At 41.9% G+C, this 15909-nt stretch overlaps 1 protein-coding gene across 4 annotated transcripts in view; it reads right to left on the bottom strand.

Moving 5' to 3' along the window:
• The window catches only part of STAMBP (STAM binding protein), a 46494-nt gene extending 35223 nt beyond the window's left edge, over nt 1-11271 (bottom strand). For 3 of the 4 annotated variants that reach the window (XR_007462256.1, XR_007462257.1, XM_049651719.1), the window contains exons 1-2: nt 11172-11271; nt 9129-9346 (exon numbers count right to left, since the gene is read on the bottom strand). Coding sequence is in view for 2 of the 4 variants with exons in the window: in XM_049651719.1 (XP_049507676.1) it covers nt 9129-9346; nt 11172-11252 (299 nt within the window). In the remaining 2 variants the exon portion in view is untranslated. The other variant, XM_049651721.1, reaches the window with a different exon arrangement.
• Between the last annotated feature and the right edge of the window lie 4638 nt (nt 11272-15909).

Below are 15909 nucleotides of genomic sequence, written 5' to 3'. Positions count from 1 at the left end.
TAATGATGTCTATGTGGGGACAGTAAAAGCACAAAGAAGTATTTGTCACAACTTGTCACAACCCAAAGTAGCAGATTAAGAATTCCAAAGCCAGAAGACCAGTTCCAGAGTCTGCTCTTCTAACCACTGTATCACACTGCCTCCACATGGTCCTGGAATGTCCAGAACTGTTGGGGGGGGGGGGGGAGGGTACTGAACAAAGATGTCTTTTAATAGAAGTACGTTGTAATATATACAAGCTAAGGCCCAAAACAAATCAATTGAGGGGAGTTTGCCCACAGTTCTAAAATACTGTACTAGAGTTGGGACTAACTGACTCTTTTCTACTTTCTGCCCACGGGGAGTAAACAGAGGAGGACAGCTCAGTAAGGGGAAAGAAGATGACCCCCACGAGAGCAAACTCCTTTTATTTTTTTTTTTAATTTTAATGCTTTTATTTAGTTAGTTTTGAGAAAGAGTGGAAGAAGGGCAGAGAAAGAGGGAGACAGAGGATCCGAAGCGGGCTCTGAGCTGACAGCAGTGAGCCTGATGCAAGACTCGAACTCAAGAACTGTGAGATCATGACCTGAGCTGAAGTCAGACGCTTAACTGACTGAGCCATCCAGGAGCCCAAAGCAAACTCTTTTCATTTTTTTTGTTTATTTAAAAATTGTTTTAATATTTATTTTTGAGAAACAGAGAGAGCATGAGCAAGGGAGGGGCAGAGAGGGAAACACAGAATCCAAAGCAGGATCCAGGCACTGAGCTGTCAGCACAGAGCCCAACGTGGGGCTCAAACTCACGAACCATGAGATCATGACCTGAGCCGAAGTTGGACGCTTAACCAACTGAGCCACCCCAAAGCAAACTCTTTTTAGATGAGCACTCCTCCCTTGGTTCTATACTAGGCACATGAAATTTTTATTTCAATCCAATTTGACAAGACCCTTCAGCCAAGGATGAATTCTAAAATCAAAATGATTCTAAAACACTTCCCTTTGGGTTCATGAAAAAGATATAAAAGTTTCCTTGAAGTCTATATTTAAAATAAATACAGATTTGTTTGTTCACCAATAGAGTCTTGAAGAAGATGTTGAGATAAGTAAGACTAGTTCTTGTGTTCAAGAGACCTATAATTCAATGACTCTCCCTTGGCCCTAAAGACCAAGGTACCTGTTCATAACTTTAGCAGGCTACATGTGCTTTGTATGAAAGCCCGAATCAGCCAATATAGTACCATGTCGTATAAACACCACACTTTATATTCACTTGTGCTATCAGCCTGAAGAACTGTGAAGTCCCTGAGGCCAGAGATTCCTGTGTCTTGTGCTTCTTTGCATGTCCCTCTAAAGCTGGGACAGTGCCTGGGTGAACAGGCACTCAATAAATATCTGAGGAATAAAATGGTCTTAAAACCTTTGAAGGAGCTGAGTAAAAAAACCCAAAGTATAAAAAAGTACATATAGTATGCTATCTTATAAGTATGAAAGGGGGAAAATTCTGTATGTGTACGTACACATACATTTACTTCCAAGTACACAGTAAGTCAGGAAACTAAGGAAAGTAGACAGCAGGGGAAATAGAGCAGATGGGACAAGAGTGGGAGTGAAACCTCTCACCATACGCCTTTTTCTATCATTTTGATTTTGAACCATGCAGTGGAATCTAGTTTATAAGATGAAACTTCTAGAGCTGTACATGAATACGTTTCTCTTGTTTCCACAACTGTAGTCAATTTTCTGAATGGGGAACATACAGGCAGAAGGGTCTCTTGAAAACAGAACTGGCAACGTTGCCCATTGCCTGTACAGGAGTCAATAGCGCTCAGCGTTTAGTTCGCAGCCTGCCTGGGCTCAAATCCTGGCTTGGCCATTACAAGCTGTGTGAATTCCAGCAAGTTACTCAGTCTCACTACCCTTCTTTATATGTGTGTGTGTGTGTGTGTGTGTGTGTGTGTGTGTGTATGTATATGTATATGTGTATATATATGTGTGTATATATATATATATACACACATATACATATACATATATATGTTATATATACATACATACATATATATGTTATATATATATACATAATATATATGTTATATATATATATTATATATATATATATACATTATATATATATATATATTATATATATATATATATATATATATGAGTTATATATATGGAGACAAACAAACTAGTACTACCTGATAGGGTTGCTGTGACACTTAAAGAGATTAAAAAAAAAAAAAGTGCTGAGCACAGTGCCTTGCACCTAGCCAACATCTACTATGATTGCTCTGTATGCTATATGATTGTTTTTCACTAATAAATAAACAAAAATTGTGAGCAAGAAGAACAGATAAAGATGTGAACACCAGGGCTAGAAGTGTTCTAGGTGTAGAATACCTGTGGCCCAGAGGTATACTGTTCTCTGGGTTAGATCTGGTTGCAGCCTAGAAAGGGTAACGTACCAAAGCAAAGATGTGTTGGCAAAAACACAAGCAAAGCAAACTATTAGGACGATGGGGATAAAAAGAGATATGCAGAAAAGGAAACACAAAAGGTAAGTATATGAAATGGTATTCAACTTTACTTATAATGAAAGAAATTCAAATTAAGATGAGGTACCATTTCCATATATCAGATTGGCAATGGCTTAAAGGTTGATTATAACCAGTATACACAGGGTGTTGGGAAATGGGTGTCCTTAGACACCCTTAACGGGGCTGTAATTTGATAATACGCTGTATTATCACAGGACAGTAATTTTCTTGGGGGTGGGGAGGGGAGACAACTATTCAAATTTTAAAATTTGTATATCCTTTAAACTCACAATTCCACCTCTAGGAATTTATCGTACACAACAGTACAAAGATATAAGACTATTCAATATAGCACTGGTCATAAAAGTAGAGAAAAACTTAAATGAAAACTTAAATGCCCATCAATAGGGGAATATTTAATAAATTATGCTGCACTCAAATGTGAAAAACAACATAATCATTCACTCATTCATTCGACAGATATTTACTGAGCATCTACTATGGGATCAGGCATTACTGTAAAGGCTGGGGATTTGGCGATGAACAGTCATAAATCCCTCCCAGCAGAGGGTGTGCATTATAGTGGGGGGAACAGACAATAAAACAAAACAATATATATATAATCAATGCCAGGAGAAACTCATTAATAGGGAAGGGGAATAGGAAGTGACAGGAGAAGGAGTAAGATTTTAGGGCAGCTAAGGAAGGCATCGCCAAGAAGATGGCATTTAATTAAGGACTGGAAGGGAGGAGGCCATAAAGAGACCTGGGACAAGACCGTTCCAGGCAGAAGAAATAGCCCTGAAGAGAATGAGATGGATCAGTATGTCCTAGTATGGAAAGATATGACTGCTAAGAAAGCAAGCTGTAGAACAGAATATATTGTATGATCTCATTCAAGCTTTAAGAAAAAAAGGATAAACGTGTGAGCCTATGTGCTTGCACAGACATATACATTTTCCTGGACACACAAGAAAGGACAGTGGTCACCTCTGGGGGATGTGACTCTTCTTTTTGCTTTAATATTTCCCTCGCTGGATAGTTTGAGAAAAAAACTAATTTAAAAAGCCAAGCAGAAATTCTGTAACGTGGATGGCTAAAAGACTCTCCTCTTATTTCTTCCTATCTTAGAAGTTACTGAGCAAAGTGAGCACGATCACAGATGAAAACCCTCTTCAGTCTGTAAGCCCCAATCCCAATGGAAAACATTGTCAATGCAGGTGACAGACGACTTTCAGAAAGCAGGTCTGTGTTATAGGAGGTTCACACAGCAGACGAGAAGTGCCTAAGTCCTCTGTAACTCCCTTCTGTGTAGCCTAGTCAATGACCATAAAAAGCTGTGAAAGAATTCACCGCCTGGATTATTGTCTGTGCTCATCATGAAAATATGTACTGATTTAATATGCTGAAGATCCTGCTATACTGGGGTCTGCAAAAGGCAAAGCATGCCTACTCTGGGGGGGAAATGTGCTTCAGATCATTAAGATGCCTGAACTGCCCAGGGAAAAGAACAAACATGCCTTTTAAAATCCGGAATTGAAGTACCCACAAAAGGTCTAGAACAATGACTTGCAATAGTGGGGGAGGCAGAGGAGTGGTGAGGTAGATGCCTGCTCCCTTCCCTCCTCCCTCCTCAGTAGTAATAATTGCCAAAGTGAGCCACTGTTACTGACAAGAATCTAACCAAGTAAAATGCGGTGGAAAAACAGACTGAGAATATTAAGCCAGAACTTCTTTGCAACTCCTACAGCTTGTCAGTTCACAGAATCAGAATTAGGGTCTTGAAGATACCTGCAAGAAAAATGAAGGTAGCTACACGTTTCGCTTCAGGTCAAGCCAATCCAACAAAGTCCCAAATTAAACTCCGAATCTAGCAAATTAAGTAAATGAGCTGCTTCATGCCACCATCTTCCCACTGAGCTCTCCTCCAGGGCCTACTTCATCATATTAAATGGTCCTGTAAGTGGGCACCATGTACAGGGACAGACTCCCCATATCGATCTTGCCGTTAACATGGATATTCATGTCACTCAAAGCAACCCCAAGTCACAGAACAATATCAATTTAAGTACTCTCAATCCTACCCCCTCTTGCCTATTTAAGAGTTTACTGCGACAGTTAAACTCTCTTTTTTGTGCTGTACCATCAGCCTCTCCTTCACAGGCTCCTTTCCATTAGCAAATAGTATGCTCTAGAATCTCCCATCTTAAAATACACACCACACATTCACATACTCCTTGTCCCCCTTCAATTACTTCCTCATTTTTTCACTTCACTCTTCCTACCAAACTCCTCGAAAGAGTTATCTATGCCTGGGCTTGGCAAAATACAGCTAATAGGTCAAATCTGGTTTGCCATCTGTGTCTGTAAATGAAGTTTCGTTGGAACACAGCCACACCCATTCGTGCATGTGTTATCTAATGGTTGTTTTCACACTACAAGACAGAGGTTGTGACAGAGATCAAATGGCCTGCAAATCCAGAACTATTTACTATCTGGCCCTTTACGAAAATATTTGCCCACCTCTGGACGGGACTCACGGTCTCTACTTTCTCATTGTCCACTGACTCTTCGGCCCACTCCAATCTAATGTCTTCTTAGTCCTTCTGGTGAAACTGTTTACCAAGATCACCAATGACATCACGACACCAAACCCAAAACTTCACCCATCCCATCTGACCCTTTCTCACACAGCCTGGCCACTCTCCTGCAAATGCACCATTCTCTCCTGGATTTCCTCTTGCCTCTCAAACCTCCCTTTGAGTCTCTTCTGCTGGCCCGCCCTCCCTCCCCAACCAACCTCAGGTCTCTTCTATAGTCTTTTTTTTTTTTTAATTATTTTTATTAAAAATTTTTTAATGTTTTTATTTTTGAGATAGAGAGAGACAGAACATGAGCTAGGAAGGGGCAGAGAGAGAGAGAGACAGAATCCAAAGCAAGCTCCAGGCTCTGAGCTGTCAGCACAGAGCCCGACGCGGGGCTCGAACCTACAAGTGGTGAGATCATGACCTAAGCCAAAGTCAGATGCTCAACCGACTGAGCCACCCAGGAGCCCCTATTCTACAGTCTTATTATTAAGCTTTCTTGATCTTTGAATGTGTCAGGAATCCTTCTGGCATCTGATAAAGCTCATGGACCCCACAGAATAATTTTTTAAAGATATAATACAAAACATAAAGGATTACAAAAGAAGCCAATTCTACTGAAATACAGTTTTCAAAATATAAAAATTGTAACATGTGCTTCTTTATTAATACATTATTAATACATTTTTAAAAGGATCTAACTGTGGCTTCAATAACAGTACTGTAATTCAGAAGCAGTGGCAAGTGTTAAATGCTATTTCGAGGTATCAGCATCAATTGTAATGTGATATAAAAATAGTGATTTCTATTGGTGACATTGTGAATATTATTATTACTGTGCAAAATTGAAGGAAATGCTGAATTTCAGTTAGAGGTTAGTGGAAACAAGAAAAGTTTTTCCCAACCGAATTCATGGAGTCCAAATTCTACCTCTGAATCCCTGTGGGGTTCCTGGACCCCAGATTAAGACCTATATGCCAGAAGATCTCAGCAGTTCTCACGGCTTCAGAAGCGTCTATATGCAGGGGACTCCTAGGTTTGTATCTCCAACCCAGACCTCTCCTCAGTTCAGACTGGTACATCCAACTTCCTAAACTTAACACCTTAACATGTCAAAAAAACCAGGCCTGAATTCTTGAATATCCTCTCTACTCAACCCCTTTTCTACACCGTTCTCCCCATCTCAGTGAATGGGCCAGCACATCCTAAGTTACTCATGGCAGAAACCTGAGATCAACCTTGATACCATCATCCCTCCCAAATTGTCAGTAAGTCCCATAGACTCTATCTCCAGAATACAAATCCACCTGCTTCTTTCCATGCTGCCACACTCCAAGCCATCAGCCTCTCTCTTGAATTGCCATTAAGAGTATCCTAACTAATCTCCCTGCCTTCTCTTAACACACCCTTCAGCATTTGCAACATGGCAGCCCCAATTTATATATTCAGAATATAAGTAAGATTAGGTCATAACCTCTCTTAAAACTTAAAACTTTGCAATGGCTTTCTAACGCTGTCAAGATAAAATACAAACTCCTTACCGTGGTCTACATGCTTCTGCTCCACCTGCCCTCAGCCTCATCTTATTCTCCCCCCTCAACTGCTACCCTCCAAACATGATGATCTTCTTTCAATCCTTAGAACACACTAAGGTAATTCCTACCCAAGAGCTTCTGAATGCAGTTACACCTGCTTTAAACACTCTGGTGTATGCTCTTGGAATGACCAACTCTATGGCATCCTTCAACTTTCAGTTTAAATCTTACCTTCTCAGACAGACCTTACTCTATTTGACACCCTTGGTTATTCTCTGTCACAGCACTCTCTTTGTTCCTTTCACAGCATTTGCCCTACTTTGAGACTAGATGTTTATTTGCTTACCTGTTTACTGTCTTCTCCTATAACTAGAAAGGTACACCAGTAAAGGCAGGGGCCATTTTACTTCTTATATATCCAAGACCTAGAGCAGTGCCAAGCAGGTAGCAGGTGTATGCAATATATATTTGTTGAATGAATATGGCCTGAGGGCAAGGGGCAACAGAATCCAGAAGGTCCTTCAGAAAATACTTGGTAGAGTGATTCTGTGATTCTACTTAACTTTCTCAATTATGATTCTTTGAAGAATTGTGCCCAGGGGCCTCATTCTGGAAGAACTCTCCACAAGATCACTGGAAATATTCAGGAATATTATTTCTACTAGCAGCAAAAGAAAGGGACAGTAGTCAAGGAGATTTCTCGGGAAAACAAATTTTGTGCCCATTGTGCCAAGGAATAAAAAAACTCATAATAGCAAAAGAGAGGCAAAATTTATAATTATAATTATATATTATTATTACATACAATTATAACTCTATGAAACTTTATCAACACTAAGGTCACACAACAGGGCACGATGGCATGGATGGACTGCATGATCTCTGAGGACACAGGCACTACTTCTAAACTTAAAATAGACAACAGCAGTCCCTTTTCTACTAAAGGGACTCTAAAATCACAGTACGAATCCCAGGAAGTCTGCTTCTGTGCTACTTTTCTTTAGAGTACTGGTTCTCAACCAGGGCAATTTTGCCCCTTAGAGACCATCAGGTAATGTCTGGAGGCATTTCTGCTGCCGCAATTCAGTGAGGGGGAGGGGTGCTACTGGCATCTAGTGGACAGAGACCAAGGATGCTACTAAACACTCTACAATGCACAGGGCAGTACTCACAACAAAGAACTATTCCACCCCAGATGTCAATAATACCAAGGTTGACAAACCCTGCTGCGGAGTAGTATGGGATCAAAAACTTAACATGATACAATTGAATTACATTGATTACTTTTGGGAGGACATATAAGAAACTAGTAAGGGTGACTATCTCTGGGGAGGGGCACTGAAATTTTGGGGAAAAGAGAAGTGATCGGGAGACTTCATTTTTAAATATATATATATCCTTTTGTGCCTTCTGAATTCTCCACCACATGTACATGTTACCTTTTCAAAAAATACCTAAAAATAACCAAAAGTAGTCAGTGTGGCTCAACACTATGGTCTCAACTCTAGCTTCAACTCACAGAACATTACCAAAAAAAAAAACAAACAAAAACAGGGCCTATGTTGTAGACCGAATCCTGAATTAAGAGTTAGGAAATCTGAGTTCTGTCACTCTAAAGTGTGGAACAAAGCAGATCACTAAGCCCAGAGTATGTTTCCTCACATGTAGAATGGAAGGACAATGTGTCCTTTCAATGCACACACAGCTATGAAGATCAAATGGAATAATGCAGGTGAAATACCTTAGGAACTATGAAGAGCCATACACACACATTATAGTTATTATTTTTTAAAGGCCTTGGTATTATTATAAAAGAACAAGACAAGAGATTATAAATGAGATCCTTTAACAGTATTCCCTTCCTAAATTAGACATCGTTTCATTATCACTGGGGATTTAGAAGTTGTCCCCTGTTAATTATACTGACATCTATTTATGCTGCCTACCCTAAGAAGCTAAGTACCTCAAGGGAAAGGTCTTATGATGAGTCACATGAACTGTAGGCGGTCAATACTTATTTGATGATTTGCGTGACTATAATAAAGGTTAAGAAGAAAAACCTTTTTCTTGAATCACTCAATTTGTGACAAAATAAGTAGGGGTGAGGAATTTTGGCTCTGCTACCCCTCAGCAATAATGCTATGATTAGCTGCCTCAAAAGAGGACAGGAAAAGCACTCATCAATACAAAACATGTGTAGTTTAACCATCATCTCCCTTGTCTAACAGCTGGGCTATGTGGGCACAGGCCAAAAAAGCTAGGTCTCTTACTCATGAAATCACTGAGTCATGAAAATAACACTTTCAGTACTCATGACTCTTTATGTCAAGGACAGTCGGTATGTAGGAGCTGCCTGCAAAAATGATTAATGCTAATGATGTTGTAAAGTTCTCTACTTTTAGCAATTCTGGGCAGAATAAATGAGCACATGAGCAGAATGAGTGAGGCATCAGTCACCGGAAAAGAAAAAGGAACCTGGAGGTGTCTTACGTGATATACTTGTTATAGAGGATGAAGGCATGTTCAATGTTGCCTTCCTCAGAGTAAATGGATGCCATTCGGATAATCTCGACTCCAGAGCGGAAGTACCGTCGGGGTGGAATGTCTTCATTTATCTCCACTGCACTACCCATCTGGGAGAGAGCCCTCACCCGGTCTTCGGGCGGAAGGCTCACGTCTCCATGGTCAGACATCAGGACCAAGAAGTTCTGAGACAGAAAAAACAGGTGGCATCAGCACCATGGTCCCCATCACAGCCTAGTACACAGTAACTGGTTATCCCACAAACTTCTACCTTATGAAGAAATTAAGAGAAAAATACCATATGCTGTGGCTTGTATCAAAGAAAGTCTCCTTCCTACAGGAAAGCTGAGACCCTCAAGGAAGCCCACATCACAATGACAGAAGTACTGGCAGACTCAAAAGCCTACAATCTCTGTGCCATAATTACGTGGTACAAGGAGTAAACTATAATGGGTGTTCGGTTCTACTCTTCAAGTTAATCATTCTCTCTACCACTAGGTGGCCCTGCCATAAAAGGAAGGATGGTATCTTATATTTTTGGCATTATTTCTCCTACCAGCTACCCATTTCCATCTACTCCAGTACCTGACATTGTATGCTCAATGAACTTTCATGAAGATTTTTAACTGATTTCAACTTTGATCATTTGTATTTAATGAGAGTAACTGACATTTTTCTATGGTGTACTTTTTCACATCTGAATACAAGGTGAGGGGAACTGGTCTGGGAACAAACGCTCACAATCCTAGTTCTGCTCACCAAACCACTATTCCAGTCAACCCACAACATCATTCATCACATCAGGGTAAGGAATTTAGATCTAAACAAAACAAAACAATTTACTCAAATCTATCTTCAAAGACTAAGCATTCTTCAAATAACAAACAGGCACAAAGGTAACTGGGAATGCAAAAAACAAATCAACAAAAACCCCAAGAGTTTTCCCTTCCTGTGTTTCAAACCGCAGTAATTCTACAATCTTTCTCGATACTCTGCTGTTAGAATCAGATTCCAACTTCCAATCAGATAACACTCTACCATCATTTTCAAAAAGAATCTGGGTATTTGTTACACATTGAATTACAGCACACCCTAGCCAGCACGTTCTGGTATATACAAACTGTATATACTAGAATTCAAGGCCCTAAGTCTACTGGCCCCATTTTGTCTTCTATCTTAAATTTGCTCCTTCCCAACAGAGATCTTTTTCCTCCAGTCAGGATTCTGTCCTGGATTCTGTCCAGAAATCCACACATTTGTTTCATTTGTCTAGCCACTGCTTTTCTGTTTTCCACTCCAGTCCCTCCCCAAGAGGTCTCTCTTGGCCAATTCTATCTCTAGGTCACACTTCCCCCAAGCTTCCTATCTAGACACCCTTACGAGTAGTCCAAAAGCTGTGCGGACGACCAAGGATGCAGAGGCATTCCATCTCCCCAAAGCCTTTTTAGAGGCTCAGAAAGCTGCTAAAACTTTCCCAGGTTGCCTCATTAGTAAACTCAGTCCAGAGCCCATTAAAACCAACTGAAGCAGAGGATGCTTGTTGCGCCTCAGTAGCTTTGAGAAGAGGATCTTTAGGCGGATGGAACCCCCTCCCGAGGCCAGCAGTACTACAGGGCTGAGCAACACTCCAAAGAGGAGATGCGGCACCCGCAAACAAGGGGGAAGAGAGGAGGAGATCTAGGGAAGTAGCAGGAATGCGCAGAGGTGGTGTATTCAGTAAAGAGGGACCTCCTGACACCTGCTTGAGGCCCCCTTCTTGAAGGCCCTCAAACCCAAGCTGCCAACCCAGGGCAAAATTATCCAAGGTTTTCGGGTCTTTTGAGCGCGGCAGGCGGGGATGCACTGGGCCTGGCTGGGACAGAAGCCATCAGTGGCCTCGCGCGCGGCGGACCGGGCAGAGGGCGCGGGGGGAGAAGGCTGCAGGCCCCACACTCACGGCGGCCGTTCCCTTTCAGAGTCCGAACAAGCTCAGTGGCCCAACCCCACCCCATTCCCAGGACCCTTCCCCACCTGTCCCCGCGGACGACACCCGGAGCTTCCGGAAACGTCACATCCGGCGCCCGCCCCTCCCACTCCCGCTGATCTACTCATTATACTCTCAGGAACACCGGATCCAGGGCGGCAAGCTGGTGGGCGGGGCTAGAGCCGCCACCTGCGAAAATACGACCAATGAGAAGAGGGCTCCACGTCGGCCATCTTGGTAAAGGAAAAGCAACAAGGAAGAAAGAGAAAGCCAAGTAATTAAAGGAACCAATGGCCAAGCTAACTTATGTTTTTAGAATTAAAATGATTTGGGATCGAGTTTCCTGCCAGATAGCCCCCATACCACACTCACACAAATTCACAAATCAACATTCAAGGAGGGAATTACTGATTCAAGTACCTGGCTAAACTGACCAGGGTTTCTAAATCCATGAAAGAAAAACTCCTTAAAACTTCAGCTTGCTTTTGTCACTACCTACACAAAATTGATAGTGTGAGGTATCAGGCTTCTATTGCCTAGAAAAAAACCTTAAGATCAACTTTTTTTTTTTTTTTTAACGTTTATTCATTTTGGGGGGGGGGGTGGTGCAGAGAGAGCAGGAGACACAGACTCCAAAGCAGGCTCCAGGCTCTGAGCTGTCAGTACACAGCCCCTCACAGGGCTCGAACCCACTAACGGTGAGACCATGACTGGAAGGGAAGACGGTTGCTTAACCAACTGAGCCACCCAGTCACCCCAAGACTAACTTTTTAATGTTAGAACACAATTTATTGAAATCAAGTGTTTAGTTTACAAGGGTCACTGTGCAAATCAATGGAGCCACAAAGATCTGTATGACACAGTTCCTGCCCCTACAGCCAGGACAGGCAGTTATTCACACCAGTTATTTACACCAAACAGTGGCATATTCTGTATACAGATGTGTGTATGTATGAATATATGCACAGTCTCTTTCCCAAGAGGTTCTTCAAGCCTGCTATTCATTTTCTCTCAGGAGACTTTTTATATCACCACTCTGAAACTTTGTGCTCTCTGAGGATACTTTACCCACCAAATTTGGGGACCCTGTCTGTAAGTTCGTTAATGTGATGACCTGACCTATCCTTCAAAGTCTAGCTTAAAGCCCCTGCACCGGTATTAGCCCTTCTACCAGGTCAGTGTCCGGATCTCTAATTTCTCTGGCCCTCTGTTGTGTATCTGTGTCTGGGATTTTCCCAAAGTGATTCTATGTGGTCATTGGCTTTCCAGACTTAGGGCTGAAAGCACTTGCCAGATTCTTTCTCCCTTAAAGCATAAATAGGCATGTCTGGGGCACCTGGGTGGCTCAGTCACTTGGGCGGCTGACTACAGCTCAGGTCATGATCTCATGGTCTGTGAGTTCAAGCCCCGCATCTGTGCTGTCAGCACAGAGCCTGGAGCCTGCTTCTGATTCTGTGTCTCCCTCTCTCTCTGCCCCTTCCCTGCTTGCTCTCTGTCTCTCTGTCTCTCTCTCTCTCTCTCTCTCTCTCAAAAATAATAAACATTAAATAGGCATGTCAGTGCAAGGATCCACTATCAATTTTCCTGGATCCTCTGAAGATAACTCTGGGAAGACAGTTGTAAAGGGCACTATTCTGTCTTCAAAACTCTTTCTCTACTGACTCTTTCCTTTCAGAATGTAAACATAGTGGGTAGAGCCTAAAGAAATTGAGGCACTGAGGGTGCTGGTCATAGTGAAGGCATACAGTGCAGTTGGACTCTTGGCAGGAGCGAACACAGGACAAAATCCAACACATTCAATCTCTCACTCAGTAAATATTTGTTGAGTATCTACTATGTGCCAGCTTCTGTTCTGGTTGTTAGGGATACAGCAGTGAACAAATCCAGTAGGTGGATATTGTTATGGTGCAAGTACAGGCAGAAGCAGAGCTGGTGGGGTGGGGAACAGGGGCAGCTGCTGCCATTAAGCACCGTTTCCAAGTGGTGGTTTTTCTTTGTAATGTTTAATGTAACAAGTTAACAGAGTTTACAAACATGCTATATGTTAAGACTATGATGAGAAGCCTTTAAGAAGCCATGAATGGGAAGCACGTAAGAGAGGGGTGCGCATAATCACAAACACAGCAACCACCACACACAGGTTGTCCTTGATATTAGAAAGGAGATATACCCAGGTGATGGCAATTCTTAAGATAATGGCTGAGAGGATGTAGTAAGCAGGATCTGGTTCATTCAGGAAGGGAATCTGTAAATATTGACCAATTTTTGGCCTCTGGGGCAACTGGTCAGCACTCTTGGCTTTAGAGGTATCAGAAACAGCAAGTAAACCCTGGCCAAGGTGAACATCTGACATTCTTCATGACATTCCTGATTAACGGGAAAAGCTACAAACTGGACGATTTTGTATGTGCATCCAGGAAATTAATGCTACAAGAATTCCGTTGGTTCTTGGCAAAACTGAGGAGGACTCCTGCCCCAAAGATTGGAGGCTAAGCATCAAGCTATTCTGTCAGCAATTAGGCTTCGGCAGCTCACGTGGAGGGCCAAGGCCAAACTAGGAAGTGAGGTGGTCGTTCTTTCTGGTGCCCAGATGTACCTAGTCAGTACATTTTCCCTGAATATAACATTCTCCATATGACCTCGTGCAAAGTTCGGTGTCACAGACTCCTGCCTTCCTGTTTGTTTATTCCTAACTGCTCATTCCTGTGTAGCAGCAAAAGTCTCCTAAAAGGCAAAATTCTTACCTCAATATATAGCTTCAGGGTAGAGAGAAAATGTCCAGATGGGCTTTCTGGGAAAGATAAAAACAAGGAAGACTCTAGGCACGTATCACTTGCCTCCTTGTTACCCCTGTGGTGAGTCACATACCTAGAGGGGCAATCTCACTAATACAGGAATGCCATCCATTCTTACCTACTTCAGTGCAATCTTACAGCAGCAGCTAATACGCTTTTATAACAAAAATCAGGTTCTGTTGCTCCTGGGTTAAAAACCCTCCAATTACTTCCCATGGCACTTGGAATTAAAAATCCAAACTCAGGTGGCTCAGTCAGTTAAGCATCTGACTCTTGATCTCAGGTCAGGTCTTGATCTCAAGGTGGTGAGTTTGAGCCCCACATTGGGGTCCATGCTGGGTGGCACCTACTTTAAAAAAATCCAAACTCCTCACCCTGGTTTATAGAGTGACTTAGTCCCTGCTGTCTCTCAGACTTCATCTTCTACTCTCCCTCTTGCTTACTGCTCTCCACCACACTGTCTGAACATCTGCCATTCCATTGCACAGCTGTTTCCTCTTCCTGGACTGCTCTTACTCTGATTTTCACTTGGCTGACTCCATCTTAACATTCACTTATCAATTTACATGTCATGTTCTCTGACCACACACTCTAAGTAGCCACCCAGTCACCCTCTACCACTCACTCTTGTTTTAATTCTTTTTGTAGTCCTTACCACTGTCTGCTTTGGTCTTTTATGGTCTGGATTGATTATTGTCTTTAATTCCCCCCTAAAATATAATCTCCAGAAAGATAGGAGCTTTTTTTTTTTTTTTAATTGTTCACACATGTAATCCCAGTACCTAGAATAGCTTGGGGACCCAGAAGACACTCAAGAAAGATTGCTGAATGTTCAAATATTGTTAAAATAAATGTTGTCTCACTGTCCCCAAAATTAATTACAAGGATGGGTGGCCAATTATAATGAAATTAACAATGAAAAACAGTGGCCATTATGCTCTTGGGACCAAGTCTTCTCTAAAAGGCAGTTAGGACTAGGAGCAGAGGGGAGCCTGGGTGGCTCAGTCGGTTGAGCGTCTGACTTCAGCTCGGGTCATGATCTCGCAGTTCGTGGCTTCAAGCCCTGCATCGGGCTCTAGGCTGACAGCTCAGAGCCTGACGCCTGCTTCAGATTCTGTGTCTCCCTCTCTCTCTGCCCCTCCCCTGCTCATGTTCTGTCTATCCCTCTCTCTCAAAAATAAACATCAAAGAAGAACTAGGAACAGAAAACCTCCAAGGCTAGACACCTTCATTAATTGAGCAAATATTTATTGAGCATGTATCATGTTCGTGAATCTTATGTCAGGCAACAAGTCTACAATAACAACAAGAAAAACTCAGTTTCTGTTGTTTTAAGGCCCTCATGGATGAGAGCCCAAAGCCATCAGAAGAGAAAAAAAAATCTTTAAAAGATTAAGTTTCTCGAGGGGATTCTAGGTGAACTCCATGCACTGAAACACTGAAGCAGCCTACCTTGAGCATTGCTAGGGAATGGGGGTGCTTTGAAAGCAGAAATGGAATGTGTACTAAAGACAAATTGTTCACAGCTAAAATTTTTGCTGTGAACCCATTGGGGATATAAAATGGCAAACAGAATTTTAAAAGTAAATACTTTTTTTTTTAAAAGATGTAGAATGTAGAAAGAAGTGTTCCCCAAAAAGGGGGGTGGAATGCAGCAAGTGTACCGGGATCTTTAACGCTTATACATTACAACATACGCAACGTTGCACATGCATGCGAATTGTGTTCCTTTTGAGCTGAAGTTGGAATCACCTGATGAAGTGGTGTTCCTTGAGAAGACAGCTGTGGTAAAATTGGTAACATCAAGCTGAATCTGAGGATTGGAGCGCCACCTATAGTTTGTTTGAAGACTGGTATCTTCATTGCCAAGAAAAACGTCTAGTTGGGAAAATGAGTTTTATGCATGCTTGAAAAGGCTTTTAATGTGTGTGTATTGTTATAATTAATGCTTAAATCTATACATAAGGGATTAATTTTAGACATATTTTAT

The sequence above is a fragment of the Panthera uncia genome (genome assembly GCF_023721935.1).
Source record: "Panthera uncia isolate 11264 chromosome A3 unlocalized genomic scaffold, Puncia_PCG_1.0 HiC_scaffold_11, whole genome shotgun sequence".
Classification (NCBI taxonomy): domain Eukaryota; kingdom Metazoa; phylum Chordata; class Mammalia; order Carnivora; family Felidae; genus Panthera; species Panthera uncia.
This window is presented reverse-complemented; position numbering and strand designations above follow the sequence as displayed.